We start from the raw sequence: 14,847 nt of genomic DNA on the forward strand, positions 1-14,847 counted from the left end.
AAAAATTGAAAAAAGTCAAATAAAAAAGTATAATTTTAAAAATGTTTAAAAGCATACTTGAGTAACTATTTTTAAAAAAAAATATTTAAAAAACAAATGAAAAAAAAAAGCTCAAGTAAGTAAAAATATTTTTAAGAACTATAAATTTAGAATTATTATTAGGAAGATTCACAAAAAAAAAACATGTTCCAAAAAAAAGATGCTTTTCACCAATAACAATGTATACAGTGTAATTATGATAAAAAGTGTTAAGTAGAATCAAATGAATGCACAAAGTCTTTTTTAAGCTTTAATTTTTATAATGATGTTAAAAGTTATGAAATAATTTGTTATTTTAAAATTTAAAGTTCAAAAAAATTATATTTATATTCTTTTTTACAAATATTTTTAAAATTTTTTTATTTTTAAATATTAAATTATAAAAACAATTATTTAGTTTCTAATATTTTTAGATTATTTATTCAATCTTTTTTTTCCACAATATTTGCAACATATAAAAGTTTACTGTAAAAATTTACAAACTTTTTTTTTGTAGCTTAATTTTATTTTATTTAATTAAATAAATATTACCATCATATATTATTTATTGTCAATATTAAATAAAATGCATTTTATATATAATATTAGAAAATGAATTAATAATTTTATTGTTACCATGGAAACCTTTTTAAATTTTGTAAAAACTATTATAACAGTTCTTATTTATTTCCATGTCTATTAATTCTACAATAGATCCATTTTACAAGGCTTTAATACTTTTTAAATTTAATAAAATAAATGAATGTCATGAAGTGTGTAATAATATTTTAGATAAAAATCCTCTTGATCAAGCAGTATGGTCATTAAAATTAGGATGTTTTACTGAAGAAACTTATATAGATGAACTTGAAAATGATGAAATTGGTATGGTAGATATATTTATGGATGATAATATTATTTCTAAAGATGCTAGACCTGGAACATCATTTAATAGACTTTTAACATCAGCTTTAGGTACATCTAATCAGGCAATAAGACCAAGAACGACAGCTGGAAGACCTATTAGTGGAGTTGTTAGACCTCAAACTATAGCAAGACCTGGTACTATGGAAAGAGCTTTGAGATCATCAAGAACTACCAAATCTTCTAGACCTGTTTCTTCAAGCAGTGTAAGACAATTAAGATTAGGAACAGCTTCTATGATAGCTCAAAAGGAAGGACCATTTATTAATTTAGCCAGACTTAATGTTGATAAATATGCTTCAGACAATAATATAAATAAATATTTATTTGAATATGTATTTTATCATGAAGGTGATATGAAAATAGCTCACCAAATTGCAGCAACAGCAACAAAAATAAATGAATATAATGATTGGTATTGGAAAAATGCTTTGGGAAAAGTTTATTTTAAACTTGGTATGTTTAAAGATTCAGAAAAACAATTTATATCTTCATTAAAAAATTTTAAACATGTTGAAACATTTGCTTATATAGCAAAAGTTTATACAAGATTAGATCAACCCAATACAGCAATTGATCATTTAAGATATGGTCTTCAAATTTTTAGAGAGGATGTCACCCTTCAAGTACATTTGGCTAGAATTTATGAGCAATTAGGAAACATTAAACAAAGTATAACAATATATTCAGATCTTCTTCGTTTAGATGCAAGTAATATTGAAGCAATTGCGTGTCTTGGAACACATGCTTATTATAACGAACAACCTGAACAAGCACTAGGATACTATAGAAGAATTCTTCAAATGGGAGTAAATAATGCAACATTATTTATGAACCTCGGTTTATGCTGTTTTGCTGCACAACAACTTGATCTAACTATAGCTTGCATTGAAAAATCACTTTATCTTGCTACAGAAGATATTTATGCTGATATTTGGTACAATGTTGGTTATATTGCTAATTCTAATGGTGATCAAATTTCGGCAGCTAGATGCTACAGACTTGCCATAGCTCATAATCCTGATCATGCTGAAAGTTACAACAATCTTGGTGTTATATTTATGAAGCAAGAAAAATACGATAAAGCAAAAAATTTCTTAAAAGCAGCAATTTCAAAAAATGAATTTCTTTATGAACCACATTTTAACTTAGCTTACATTTATTATGAGACAGGAGAATTTATTCAGGCATACAAATATGCTTCCACCTGCCTAGAGATATTTCCAACATATGCTTATGCACTTCAAATAAAAGAACAAATAAGTGAAATGATAGAAACAACAAACAATTCATTTTGTCAATAACATTTTACAACTAAAAATAAAATAATATTTACAATTTTTTTTCTGCTTTTTCCTTCTTTTTCTCTTCTGCAACTTTTGCCTCTTCAAGTTCTTGTTCCTCATCATCATTTAAAGATAAAATTTGACGGTGTCTTGCACTTCTCATATAAGGCCTTAAAACCCATTCTGTTTTAGATGCTACCATATTTTCAAGAGTTCCCAACTTGATAGAATATGGTTTCATCTCAAAACGTGGACCAACTTCTGTTAATTCTATTTGCCCTTTATTTTCTTTTGTATAATTATGATGGCGAAATGAAATATAATCATCTGAATTAGAAAAAGTAATAATTCTTTTAGAATCAGGTTTTGGAACAGGGAATAAGTGTTTTAAAATTGATGTAACACGTTTTCCTATTTTAGAATTCATTTTGTTAAATATAAGATGAGGATATTGTTCGGATACTTTTATTGCATCTGGAATATCATGTCGAAGAACTACATTACATATATTAAAGAAACATGTTGGACCATAAGGTAAATGTGAAACAACTAAACCATCAGGAACACCTCTTGTTTCTGAAAGAACAATAATATCTGTTACGTCATTCACTCGACAAGCTTGAACCAATGTTTTAATATCATAACCTCCTCTGTTAATTCTTTGAGCATTTGGAAACATTAAACGCATTTCCTAAAAAAAATAATTAATTGAAATAAATATAAAATAACTTACAGCAGCAAACTGTTTTAATTTAGAAGAAGGATCTCTTGATGTTGTAATAACAACTTTTGGATCTGTTACACCAGCCCACCTATATTCATCATCCAATGCATTGTCTTCATCTCCCCATTCAATATCTTTTATCAAATCTACAGCTTCATTTTTTAAATCACTGGGAATAGGTGTATTATTTTGTAGAGCTTGTCGAACACGCTCTCGTTTAGATTCAATAGCTTTTTGTTTTTCCTCAGTAATTTTTCTAAGAGCATATTCACGACGAAGGCGAGCTTCACGGCGTAGCATACTTTTTAATTATAAATTATAAAATTTAAATGTAAGAACATTTCTCCAAAGTGTAATAAATAAAAAGAAAATCTTTGTAAGAACAAATAATTATTATTTAGCAACAAAAAACCAACAAAAAATTATTAACAAGCATTGGTTTCTACTTTTTCAGAATTAATTGGATCCTTGATGGTCTCAGAATTACCTTCTAAAAGAATCCTTGCCTTTTGAATACCAGTAAGATCTTTATCAACAGTACATTCTAACGTTGGATCAGTTGAGAAAGTATGTTTATCCATATCACTTAACCATTGCATCATATTAAATTTAAAACATTCTGTATCAAGAATTTCTTTATACACTAGAGTTGTTTTTAATTTTTCCACTTCTTGTTCAATTTCTTCACCCCAGTCATCTAATGTTGGATGGCTATTTTTCCATTTTTTATCATAGCTAGTATAATGAACTTTTTCAAGAACAAGTCCTAGTCCTGGAGCTTTTGGTATATCCATACGTTCAGTTTCAAAAGATCTTTGAATTTCACTTTTAAAAGTAAATCCTCTTAAAACTGCAATAACCATTCCAACCATTTTTCTTATTTGATGAAGCATAAAACTTTGACCCTGAATATATAATGTTATAAATTCATGGTCTTTCTCGTGAAGTGAATCCTTATAAATAAATGGCTTTCCTGTATAAAAATTGATTATATATCTCCAACAACTTTTATCGCCACTATCACGTTTACTTGTATAATTATAAAAATTATGAGTACCTTTGTATATGGAAAGAATTTCGTCTATTTCTTTTATTCTTTCTTCTGTAATTCTATAATTATCATTTGTTAATTCATTTAATGGAGCAAAAGTATATGAAGGAACTGTATAAGAATAAGTTCTTGAACTACAATCTTTTTGAGAATGAAAACTTTTAGTTGCTAAACGAAAACCAAGAATTTTAATGTCTGATGGCATATGTTCATTCATTTTTACATGCCCATCAACCTGCACATTGTGATCTCTAGGTAAAAACATTGAACATGTTTGTTTAACAGCAGAAACAGCTTTATCAGTTCTTGCAGCTCGTTGGAAATAAAAACTATATGGATCATTTTTTTGTTGTTCTGTTATAAAACCACATTTATAAAGACCTTCAAATATCTTTTGTTCAATAGTACATTGATCTTTTTGAATCTTGAAATTTAATAAAATTATAAATTAATATTAACTTACCTGCATTCCAAAATAATTTTTTCCTTGATAAGCTAATAACATAGCATATTTCCGTACTACAGGTTTCCTATCTTTTTGTTGTTCAATAACTTTAACAATTTCATTTGTTTCTATAGAAGGTTTTTCTACTTTTCCAGAAATTACTTTATGAAGATTATTTTCATTTTTAGAATTTTTATTTAAATGACTTGGCATTTTAAATTTAAAACTAGAAAGTAATTTAAAAAATATTCGTAACATTATAAATAAATCTCTCGCTTCAAGATAAAGCATTACAAAGCATTTGGAACAACATGTACACCTTTTGAAAAAATATCATCTTAAAATGATAACAACTTTAGCAGCTAGAAGGATACTTGGATTAAATAGTACAAGACATATTTCCAGTACAATTTATAAGAATAATGTTCCAGTAAAAAAAGAGGTAAAAATTTGTACAACTATTAATTGTGGTCAAAATATTATAGGGATATAAGCCTTTGTCTATTGAAGAATTTGTGGAAAAAGAAATGCAAAAACCTCAATCTAAAATTCCAGAAAAAATAAGAAAGGCAATAACTATAGCAAAGTATCATTTGTTTAAAAAAACACCATTGGATCAAGAAACAAGACTTTTATTAGATAAAAGTGCTGGACAATTATATTTTTGTTGCGCTAACAATTTTCCATTTATTGGTTTACAAGAAAAATTTGGTCTTCCAGATACATTTGCTTCATGGTATAAACTTACATTAATGCATGTATGGATGGTTTTAATGAGAATTCATTTATCAATGGATTATTATTCTTATGAAAGATTTAGAACAACTTTACTTTCAGTTATGTGGCATGATATAGATACAAGATTAAAGTTGGTATCACAAGAAATAAATATGAAATTAAATTCAAAAAAAGACATAAGAAAAATGCATGGTTTATATGTACAAACATTATTTGAATATGATGAAGGATTTCTTAAGAATGATGTTGATCTTGCTGGTGCTGTATGGAGAAATTTATATGTATCAAAGGAAATTGATCCAATTTGTTTAGCTAGTGTTGTTATGTATATTCGCAGTACAGTTGCATATCTTGATTCACTAGAAACTGGAGAATTGTTAGTTAATGGAATTTCTCAATGGAGACAATTAAAAGGAAGAAAAGCCATAGAATAAATTTTTCAATGATTAAGGCATACTTTCTAAAATGATAGTTGTTTGATTTTGTTATAAATTAACTAAAAATTGGTTTATTCTTTAATAGGTCTAGAAAATATTATCTTCTAATAGTTCTTTAAAAATTATTTAGGTATTATTTTTATAATAAATTTATTTTATATTTTTAAAAAAAAACAAGTTATTTCTATAAAATTTGCCTTTAAATTATTAAATGTTTCTACATTATACAAAAAATGTTTTATTAATAAATAACATTTTAAGAAATAAATTTAATAGTTTCTTAGATTAACTATTATTTTTTTATTATAACATAAAAAGATTCACACAATAAATATTATCTTAATTTATTTCTACCTACATGACATTTCCACCTTATCTTTTTACTTTGATGGCGGTTTCACTAAAAGGAATTTAAATTATATCATGACACCCGCTGTCAGTTAGTTAAATAAACGAAGTTTGATATAATTTATATTTCAACAACCTAAAATTTTAATTTAATGATATAAGATTTCAGTAAAGAATATAATTAATGATTCTTTAAACATTCTTGTTGTATTTATTTAAAAAAAAAAGATATGATATCTGATAATGTATGAAGATTTAATTACAGTAAGTTTTATAATTTTATAGTAATGATCAAAAGTTAAAACAAATATACAGTGTTATTCAAATATTATCTATAAATATAATGAAAAGTGTTAATTTTGTCAAGATACCTTTATTATACTGTTACAATTGATGTTTCTCACCTACAATTACCTGTCAAGAACCTTTTACCTATTAAGACAAACTTACATTTAATGATGTAATATTTATGTTAAGCCGGTATCTCAAATAAATATCTTCATTTTTTAGTTAACTAAACTACCATATTAAAACAATATTACGTCATCAATCATAAATGACCTTTTAAAAAAAAACTTTAATAAATAAGACGGTATTTTTTTTTATTTTACAATAGTTTATAAGTTAATTTAAATGAAATGATAACTAAAAATTTTTTTCAAATTGCTAATAAAATAATTAATAAAACTAAGATAAAAATTAGATAAAAAAAAAAAAGAAAGTATCTACAAAGAAATAAAAGTTTAATAATATTAAAAAAATTAATAAACTTCTATTTTATATACTGTTTCTAAGGCTACTTTACACCGTACATGAATTGTTTTCAAATTTATTTATTAAAAAAATTCTTGTTTAATAGAATAATTGTAAATATCTGGTACAGCAAAGTTTGGTGGAACAAAATGATGAGGTAAAGATTGATTATGATTAGGAAAAGTATTTTCAAGATTATTTGATAAAATTGTATTACCAAAATTTTGATTATTTAAATTTGTATATTGTTGTTGATGAACAAATTGTAAATTTCTTTGATCTGTTTGTTGATTATAATTTAACATATCACTATTAATTGAATCTTTTTTTAAATGATTTCCATTAAAACTATTTTCTGCTGTTTGAGGTGATGTAGCTGAGACGTGACCTGAATCACTACTATCATCTAATTCTTTATTAGTAGATAATGGTGAATTACTGTTTCCAAAAATTGATCCTTTCTCGTGAGCCTACAAAATGATCAGATTATATTAGTTATAAATTTGTTAGGAAGTAATTAAGAATAATTATTAATTGCTATATAAATTGATGGCATCAACTTAGCATGTTAGAAGATAATCTTATTTCTTCTAATCTGATTGTTTGCCATATTAATATTAAAATTAATGTGCCAAAAACTTACTTTCATATGTTTTCTTAAAGAACTTGGATGTGTATAACTTTTATCACAACCTCCATATCTACAAAAATATGGTTTAGAATTTGTATGAACATGCATATGTTTTTTTCTATCAGAACTATTAGCAAATGTTCTATCACATCCAGGATGATTACATTTAAAAGGTTTTTCTCCTAAAAAAAAAAATAATTAAATTAAAATGTGTTAAATGGTTTAAATATATATTTTTTTTAATTCACTAATTATATGTATGTTTATGTATAAATAGAAAGATAAATTCACCTGCTTAAACATTTTACAATATTAATTATTATAAACTGCTTTTCTATAATTATCACAGTATTTAAAAGAAAAAAGCTTACAAACTCTTTTATCTTTTATCTTTATAATATATATATATAAATAAATATATATATTCCTTATTTCAATTTATATAAAAGAAAAGAGAACAAAAGATTTATAATTTAAATAGTACTATAGAAATAAGATTTTACCTTCTTATAACTAATAATATATTTAAATAAATTACTGTAACAATAGAATAATTTAATATTTCAATTATTGTTAATAGATTTAAAATATATAAATATTTAATATTATATATATTTTGCATCTGTTTGATGGAGTTTCATCAAAATAACAAATTAAAATATCTTATTTCATTAAAATAACAGATTTTTTCTGATTAATGATGTGGTTAGAAGTTTAATAAAATTTTAAATCTGTTCCTTTGTCCTCTTGAAATGTCATGAGACATGTTATATAAGAGATTGAAAGATGTGCCAAAAATGGTAACTGTTATAAAAGTACCTACTTTTCAAACATTTCTGGCATCTGGTTTAAATTTTTTATATTTATACTATTTTAATATATTAATTTTCAAGTACTACCTCTTAACTTTAAAATATATCCTACTTAAAAAATTATATTAAAATTATTATTTTAACTATTAAATTAGATGAGTACTAGACAAGTAAGTGTTATAATAAATAGTTATGCAATAAAGATGTTTAACACTAACATAAGTAAAAGTTTAAACTAATTGACATTAGATTATCTTATTCTTCAAATTATTTTCATCATGTATTTTATTTAGTAGTTTAAAGAAGTGATGCCTTATTATAAAAAGAATTAATATATGATGAGAGTTATGTATTTAATCTACTAAAATTGATATTACGCAATAGATATACTGATTATGAGTTAAAAATTTTAATTACCCTCATTTAATAATTGTTTTCAATTTTTATAAAATGACAAAAAAAAAAAATAACAAAAAAAATTGACTTACCCGAATGTATTCTTTTATGAATTTTTAAATTTTCACTTCTGGCAAATAATTTTTTACAATATTCACATTCAAATGGTCTTTCACCTGTATGAACACGTAAATGATTAACAAGTTTATATTTTGCTTTAAAAGCTTTTCCATGTCTTGTACAATCTTTCCATTGACAGACATACTCAACAAAATCTTGACTACCTAAATGATCATGAGATAAATGATCAACAATTTCTCTTAAATTATAAAATATTATTCCACATTCTTTATTTGGTGACATTAACCATTGACAACAATATTTTTCATTTATAATTTTTGGTATTCCATGAGGTGGTATACCATTTCCTGGAAATGAAAATGTTGGATATGATGGAATGGTTGTTGATGGTGTTGTATAGTATGAATTTTGCATATTTGTAAATGATTGTCCACAACTATAATATGATTGTGATAATGGTACAGTATTAGGATAATAAATAGAAGAATTTGTTAATGGTGATGTTGCAGGAGAAGAATTTGAGGAGTCAGAGGATATTGTTGTATTTGTAGCTGATGAAGAAGACCATCCATTACCACTTGTTGTTGGTAAAATAGCAATATTATATGATGGTATCATATTTTGTGGTCCACATCCATTCCCAGCAGGAAAAGTATTATGATATGGATTATTTGTTCCATTAAATTTATATTGTAATGAAAATGTTAAATTTGAATCTGTTGATGAAATCCCCCCAGTGCAGGAAGTATTGTTTGAAGGAATATTATGATCACCACTAATATACTCAGATAGGGCACCATTACTACCACCAGGAACACCAGTCACACTCAACATGATATCCCAGTGCCTTATGGTAAATATTTAAAATATGGCAAATATTTAAAGTAGAAAATAAATCGTTTTTAGGAAAATTAAAAACGATATTTTGAAGATATAAAGAAAGGTATATAATTTAACAATAATAATTTTCTTTTTCTGTCTATATTAATAAAAAGCTGATTATTAATATCAGGTTTAGTATAAAAATAAAATTGACAAACTATTAGACCACCGACTGGAGCTTAGCTCTGTTGGATATGAATTGTTATTATATTTGACATGAAAGTCATATTCTTCTTATTATAGTACTTCTAAGATAGTAGGAGGAGTTTAAATTTATAGAAGAGGCGAGTACGTTTCTTTAGCATTTACATGTTCTATATTACAACTTTTACACCATTAAGAGGCGCAACCACAAAAGATAAAATATGGAAAAATGTTAAGTTTTTTTTCTCTAAGGGAAGGGTTATGTGAAACTTATAAATATTTACCTTAAGTATAATTTTTTTTTAAACTTTTAAAATTTAAATATCAACTTTATTATCTATATATATTTTTTTTATGATATCAATGAAATAGTCATAAGAATGTTTATTAATTTTATATTTCATAATAGTTATTACATTCTTAATTAACTCTTCTCTTCTTATCTTAAATCTCACCTTTTCTTTCAAATGATATAAAATTAATAAATGATTTATAGTTAAAATTTCTTTTATATATCTTCATTATTATAAACCTCATTAACCTTTGTTATTAATTATAATTTGGTAATTTATAAGAAATAATTTTTACATAACAACATGATATATCTTTTAAATTAAAAAAAAAAATTGATGATAAGAAAAAGAATAATAAGTAGAAATATTTTCTCAGTCATTGTTACACAAAAAAAAGCAATGAAAAAAACCGCTGTATCCTAAAGACAGTATACAATGTAATTCCCTTCACATTCAAAACAACTGCCGTCTTCGGCATTTTAACAATCTTGTAAACATAACTTTTACAAATTTTTATATCTTTGAAAACATAACACATTAAATAAAGCTAATTAATTTTTGAGAAATTGATAAACATTAATAATCGTACTATTTTTTTTTTTTAACATTTAAAATTTGCAAAATAAAAATAAAATATATATATAATATTGAAAGCATTTGTTTGTAAAAAAAAAATAAAGCCTTAAGAAACATAAATATGTATTGAGAAAACACGTGTTTACTTCCTAGTTATTATATTCAACAATATCCGATTCTCATATCAAAACATATGTTTTTTTGTAATACAAAGATATGATATATATTTTAGGGTATCAATGACATGAGATTTCATCATTTATTTTAACATTAAATGAGAATAACTTTAAAAACTACATATTACAGTATCCTTAAAGTGTTAAAATATTAATTTAAAAAAAAAGTACACTTTACTTTTAATTTTTGAATTCTTATAAATAACTTTTTTTTTCAACTAAACAATAAACTTAAAGAAAAAGAATTATTCATAAACAATAAAAATAATTAACATTATATCGGCTGGAGGGAAGAGAATGATGAATTATGGTATAATAAGTTTTTTTTTTTATTTTTAAAAATAATCTACTACAATTTATATATACTATATGAATTTAAAAGAGGGAAACATTTATTTTAATAAGTATTCTTCTTACATCAAAAAGAATGTGGTAATTTTATGTATTAACAGTTAAATCAACTTTATAACTATTTATAAAAATTACCATTTTATAGTTATTTAAAATAAAAATTCAAATATTTTCAAGGTTTTCATAGTATATTTATTAAACTTTGATGGTACCTTTTTTCTATTATGCCATTCTTTAGATGAATCATGTGAATTGGTTGGGAGAGTAATAGTAACCTCATAAAACATAAATCTGATTATCTTTAATATGATTGATACTACAAAAGTATTTGATCTCCTCTTTATTTATTTTTCTAATTTTATTTATATATTTAATTTAATTTAACTATAATTTCTTTATAAAATTAATAAATAAAAATTCTAATATCATTTAAATAGATATATGTGATTCATTTGCATATGAAAAAAGAATTACTAAATTTAGTAGAAATTATTTTTATGTTCTACACATATATATATATATATATTCTTTTTAACTTCAGGTTATTTTAATGCTAAAAATTTATTTGACAAAGTTTACTTTAACAATATAAACTACCTTTATATAAAAATATATAAAAGAACAATTAACAAAAAAGGATCATTTTTATCAAAACACAGTAGGGTTCCATGTTTTGTTAAATATATTTTAAAAGTGACTTTCTCCCTTAAGAAAAAAAGAGTTGTTTATTAAAGTTTACTTTTTAATTTAACAATATAAATATATTATAATTATAATAAAATTTTGCCATTTATTCAGTAACTATTATAGTAATTGTCGGTAATAATTAAATAATATTATTACTTTTTAAACATTTTGAAATGTGAGAACAGATGTTTTGGTATTTTTTTTGTTGAATATCTTCGAGACAATAAGTGTGAAATTGATTCGGTAATTAGTAAAGGATTACAATTAACACAATCCCTAAAAGTTATGCACTGTTAATTGGTCACTTTCTAATAATAGACTTAGTCAAAAAAAAAAAAGATTTGTTTAATCTCTCCATGTTTAAAGGTGTTAATTACTTTCTTTCTTATTTTATAATATAATCTTATTCATTCATTGACTATTATTGTCCTCTTTTGATAATAAACAATAAAAAGTTTTGTTGTTACGTAAAAAATATATATTAATGGATGACTTAATTTTACCAATTGTTGCGTAAAAAAAAAATGTTTTCCTCAATCATGATTATACTTTTATAGTATTAAAAAAAAATTTAACAATTAAAGATTACTGTAATTGTATGTTAATAATTGATGGTAAGCTGATTTGATTATATATAAATATAAGGTCAACCATCTGCCTACAGTTATTTTAAAACATTTATAAGATGTTTAAAAATTTAAAGGATCATCTACTTATTATAATATCAATACTACTTATTACATTGAATAATATACTTTAATAATTTTATATATCTTCTTAACATTCCATCAAATTATTATAATACTACTATTCTTTACCTATTCAATTAACTGACAGTTATCCTGGAGGATATCTATAGTTAGATGCTTAATCAAATATTTGTAAAATAAAGTTGGCATATTTATAATAAAGAATTCATTAATAAAAAGTTAATGAATTATATTATAAGTTATATAATTCAATTATTTCTATAGAAATATTTAATATTATACATTTAATAGGTGTGAAAAATCAATATTTGAAGAATGTGTTAAAAAAGAAATTTATTTAATAGTTAATAAATATTGTTAAAAAAAAAACCTTTTGGCTAATTTAAAAATGAAAGACAGTTAAATATTTATAAAAATAAATTTATAAAATAAATAAAATTTAATCTTTTTTAAAAAAAATTTCTTTGTAAATTATTTCATAATTTAAAAATATATAATAATGAAGCAATTTTTAAAAATTAAATCTAAAAAATGAGAACATATAAGCATTCTACTTAAAAAATTATCAACTGTAATATGATATTATTTTTTTTTTCTATAAAAATATACACGTATTAAATTATCCTTGAATACGTTGGTTATTGTTCATTAAGCTCAAATTGTCTAAATGTTCTTTGACATAATAAGTTATAGTTTTACTAAGTCCATCTTCAAATGGTGTGGTACAGGACCAGTTTAATTCATTGTGAATCTTTGAAAAATCAATATAATACCGACGATCATGATATGGTCGATCTGGAATATAAGTAAATTTTGGTTCTGTGTTTTCCCTTAAAATAATAATAAATATTATTAATGTTATTTTTTAAAAATAATAAATACCTATTAACTAAAGTATTGACAATATTATGAATTTGATGTGTTAAATGAAGATTGGCTTTTTCAAATTCTGTTCCAATATTATATATTTGAGCAATTCTTCCCTTTTCTGTAACTCTTTTAATTGCTTCAGCACAATCATCAACATACATCCATGATCTAGAATGCATTCCATCTCCCATAAGTGGATATGGATCACCTTCTAAAGCAAGTTTAGTAAATTTTGGAATTAATTTAGAATATGCTTGTCTTGGACCATAAACATTATTCATTCTAACCATAACATATGGTAATTTATATGAATGATGATAAGAATTAACAATTACTTCACAGGCAGCCTTACTTGCAGCATAGGGATTGGTAGGATTCATTAAAGATTTTTCACTTTTTGGTGTTTTGTCATTATGAGAATCTCCATAAACTTCATCAGTTGAAATATGTACAAATCTTTTTAAATGTCCCCATTTATTAACAGCCTCTAGAAGAGCTGTTGTTGAGATAACATTTTCTTGAATAGTTCCAATTCTATCAGAATATGAATCATCTACATGTGTTACAGCAGCAAAATGAATGATTGTATCAATCTTAAAAATAAATTATTATTAAATATTAATTTTAATCATATTATCAACTTACATTATGTTCTCGAAGTGCACTTTCAACGGAAGATTGATTACATAAAGTATCTTTAATAAAAACATATCTTCCAGAATTTTTTATTTTCTCTTCAATATGTCTTTCATTAGCACCAAAAGCTATTTTATCAAAATTGACAATTTTAGTTTCAGACCATTTGTCAAAAATATAATTGACAAAATTTGATCCAATGAAACCACAACCTCCAGTAACGAGTAAATTTTTAGGAGTATGATTTGGAGATATAGAGAACATCAAAATCTATAAAAAATTATTATCAATAATGTTTTGATAATCATTTTATGATTGTAAATGAAAATCTTATTAATATCTTATATAAACGTTAGCAAAGAATGATTCACTAAAATGAAATATTTTAAATTAAGTAAGTCATGATTATATAATACATGATAAAAATCTTCACTCTCTTCTGACCCCGGTGTAGACATTTATATGACTATCAACCATTTCATATCATTCCAGAGGAGACAATTAACGCCATTACAATAATATATTATGTGTACTGATATCACAACAAAATATATAATTATGTCTAAAAGACATTAATTTGTAATTGTATAAACATTTACTTTATATAGATTAATTACCTTTACGTAAATAATATATTTAAAAAAGATACCACGATATTAAATATCTCTACTGATAATAGAGAAACTTTTCTTAATATTTTAAATTAATTCAACAAAATAACAGTAAATATTGGTGGTTATTATACTACTAAAAATGGTAATCAAACAAGTTGAAGAAAAAAGGAAAAAAAAATAAAAAGTGAATTATATATTTATTAACACAAAAAAAAAGAAAACTTTTTGATAAAGTTAATAGATATATCATATATTTTCTTCATC

The 14,847-nt window shown here is 23.6% G+C and overlaps 6 protein-coding genes across 6 annotated transcripts; 2 read left to right on the forward strand and 4 right to left on the reverse strand.

The window, feature by feature from the left end:
• Window positions 1–710: 710 nt before the first annotated feature.
• Window positions 711–2,246, forward strand: SRAE_2000516900 (Tetratricopeptide repeat protein 8; the record flags this gene model as incomplete). The annotated part of the gene is made up of 1 exon (XM_024644148.1): window positions 711–2,246. One exon carries the CDS (start codon window positions 711–713, stop codon window positions 2,244–2,246), a length of 1,536 nt encoding a protein of 511 aa, XP_024509737.1.
• Window positions 2,247–2,274: 28 nt separating this feature from the next.
• SRAE_2000517000 (U3 small nucleolar ribonucleoprotein protein IMP4) lies at window positions 2,275–3,252 on the reverse strand (the record flags this gene model as incomplete). The annotated part of the gene is made up of 2 exons (XM_024644149.1): window positions 2,275–2,919; window positions 2,962–3,252. The coding sequence occupies 2 exons, from the start codon at window positions 3,250–3,252 to the stop codon at window positions 2,275–2,277; spliced, it is 936 nt and encodes a 311-aa protein (XP_024509738.1).
• A 125-nt stretch (window positions 3,253–3,377) lies between these two features.
• Window positions 3,378–4,661, reverse strand: SRAE_2000517100 (tRNA pseudouridine synthase A, mitochondrial; the record flags this gene model as incomplete). The annotated part of the gene is made up of 2 exons (XM_024644150.1): window positions 3,378–4,427; window positions 4,467–4,661. 2 exons carry the CDS (start codon window positions 4,659–4,661, stop codon window positions 3,378–3,380), a joined length of 1,245 nt encoding a protein of 414 aa, XP_024509739.1.
• Window positions 4,662–4,791: 130 nt separating this feature from the next.
• On the forward strand, window positions 4,792–5,620 carry SRAE_2000517200 (Ubiquinol-cytochrome-c reductase complex assembly factor 1; the record flags this gene model as incomplete). Its single annotated transcript, XM_024644151.1, has 2 exons — window positions 4,792–4,890; window positions 4,934–5,620. 2 exons carry the CDS (start codon window positions 4,792–4,794, stop codon window positions 5,618–5,620), a joined length of 786 nt encoding a protein of 261 aa, XP_024509740.1.
• Window positions 5,621–6,807: 1,187 nt separating this feature from the next.
• Window positions 6,808–9,478, reverse strand: SRAE_2000517300 (Pair-rule protein odd-paired; the record flags this gene model as incomplete). The annotated part of the gene is made up of 3 exons (XM_024644153.1): window positions 6,808–7,194; window positions 7,368–7,537; window positions 8,656–9,478. 3 exons carry the CDS (start codon window positions 9,476–9,478, stop codon window positions 6,808–6,810), a joined length of 1,380 nt encoding a protein of 459 aa, XP_024509741.1.
• Window positions 9,479–13,082: 3,604 nt separating this feature from the next.
• Window positions 13,083–14,233, reverse strand: SRAE_2000517400 (dTDP-D-glucose 4,6-dehydratase; the record flags this gene model as incomplete). The annotated part of the gene is made up of 3 exons (XM_024644154.1): window positions 13,083–13,293; window positions 13,346–13,926; window positions 13,979–14,233. 3 exons carry the CDS (start codon window positions 14,231–14,233, stop codon window positions 13,083–13,085), a joined length of 1,047 nt encoding a protein of 348 aa, XP_024509742.1.
• Between the last annotated feature and the right edge of the window lie 614 nt (window positions 14,234–14,847).

The sequence above is a fragment of the Strongyloides ratti genome, assembly GCF_001040885.1.
Source record: "Strongyloides ratti genome assembly S_ratti_ED321, chromosome : 2".
In the NCBI taxonomy this organism is placed as follows: Eukaryota; Metazoa; Nematoda; class Chromadorea; order Rhabditida; family Strongyloididae; genus Strongyloides; species Strongyloides ratti.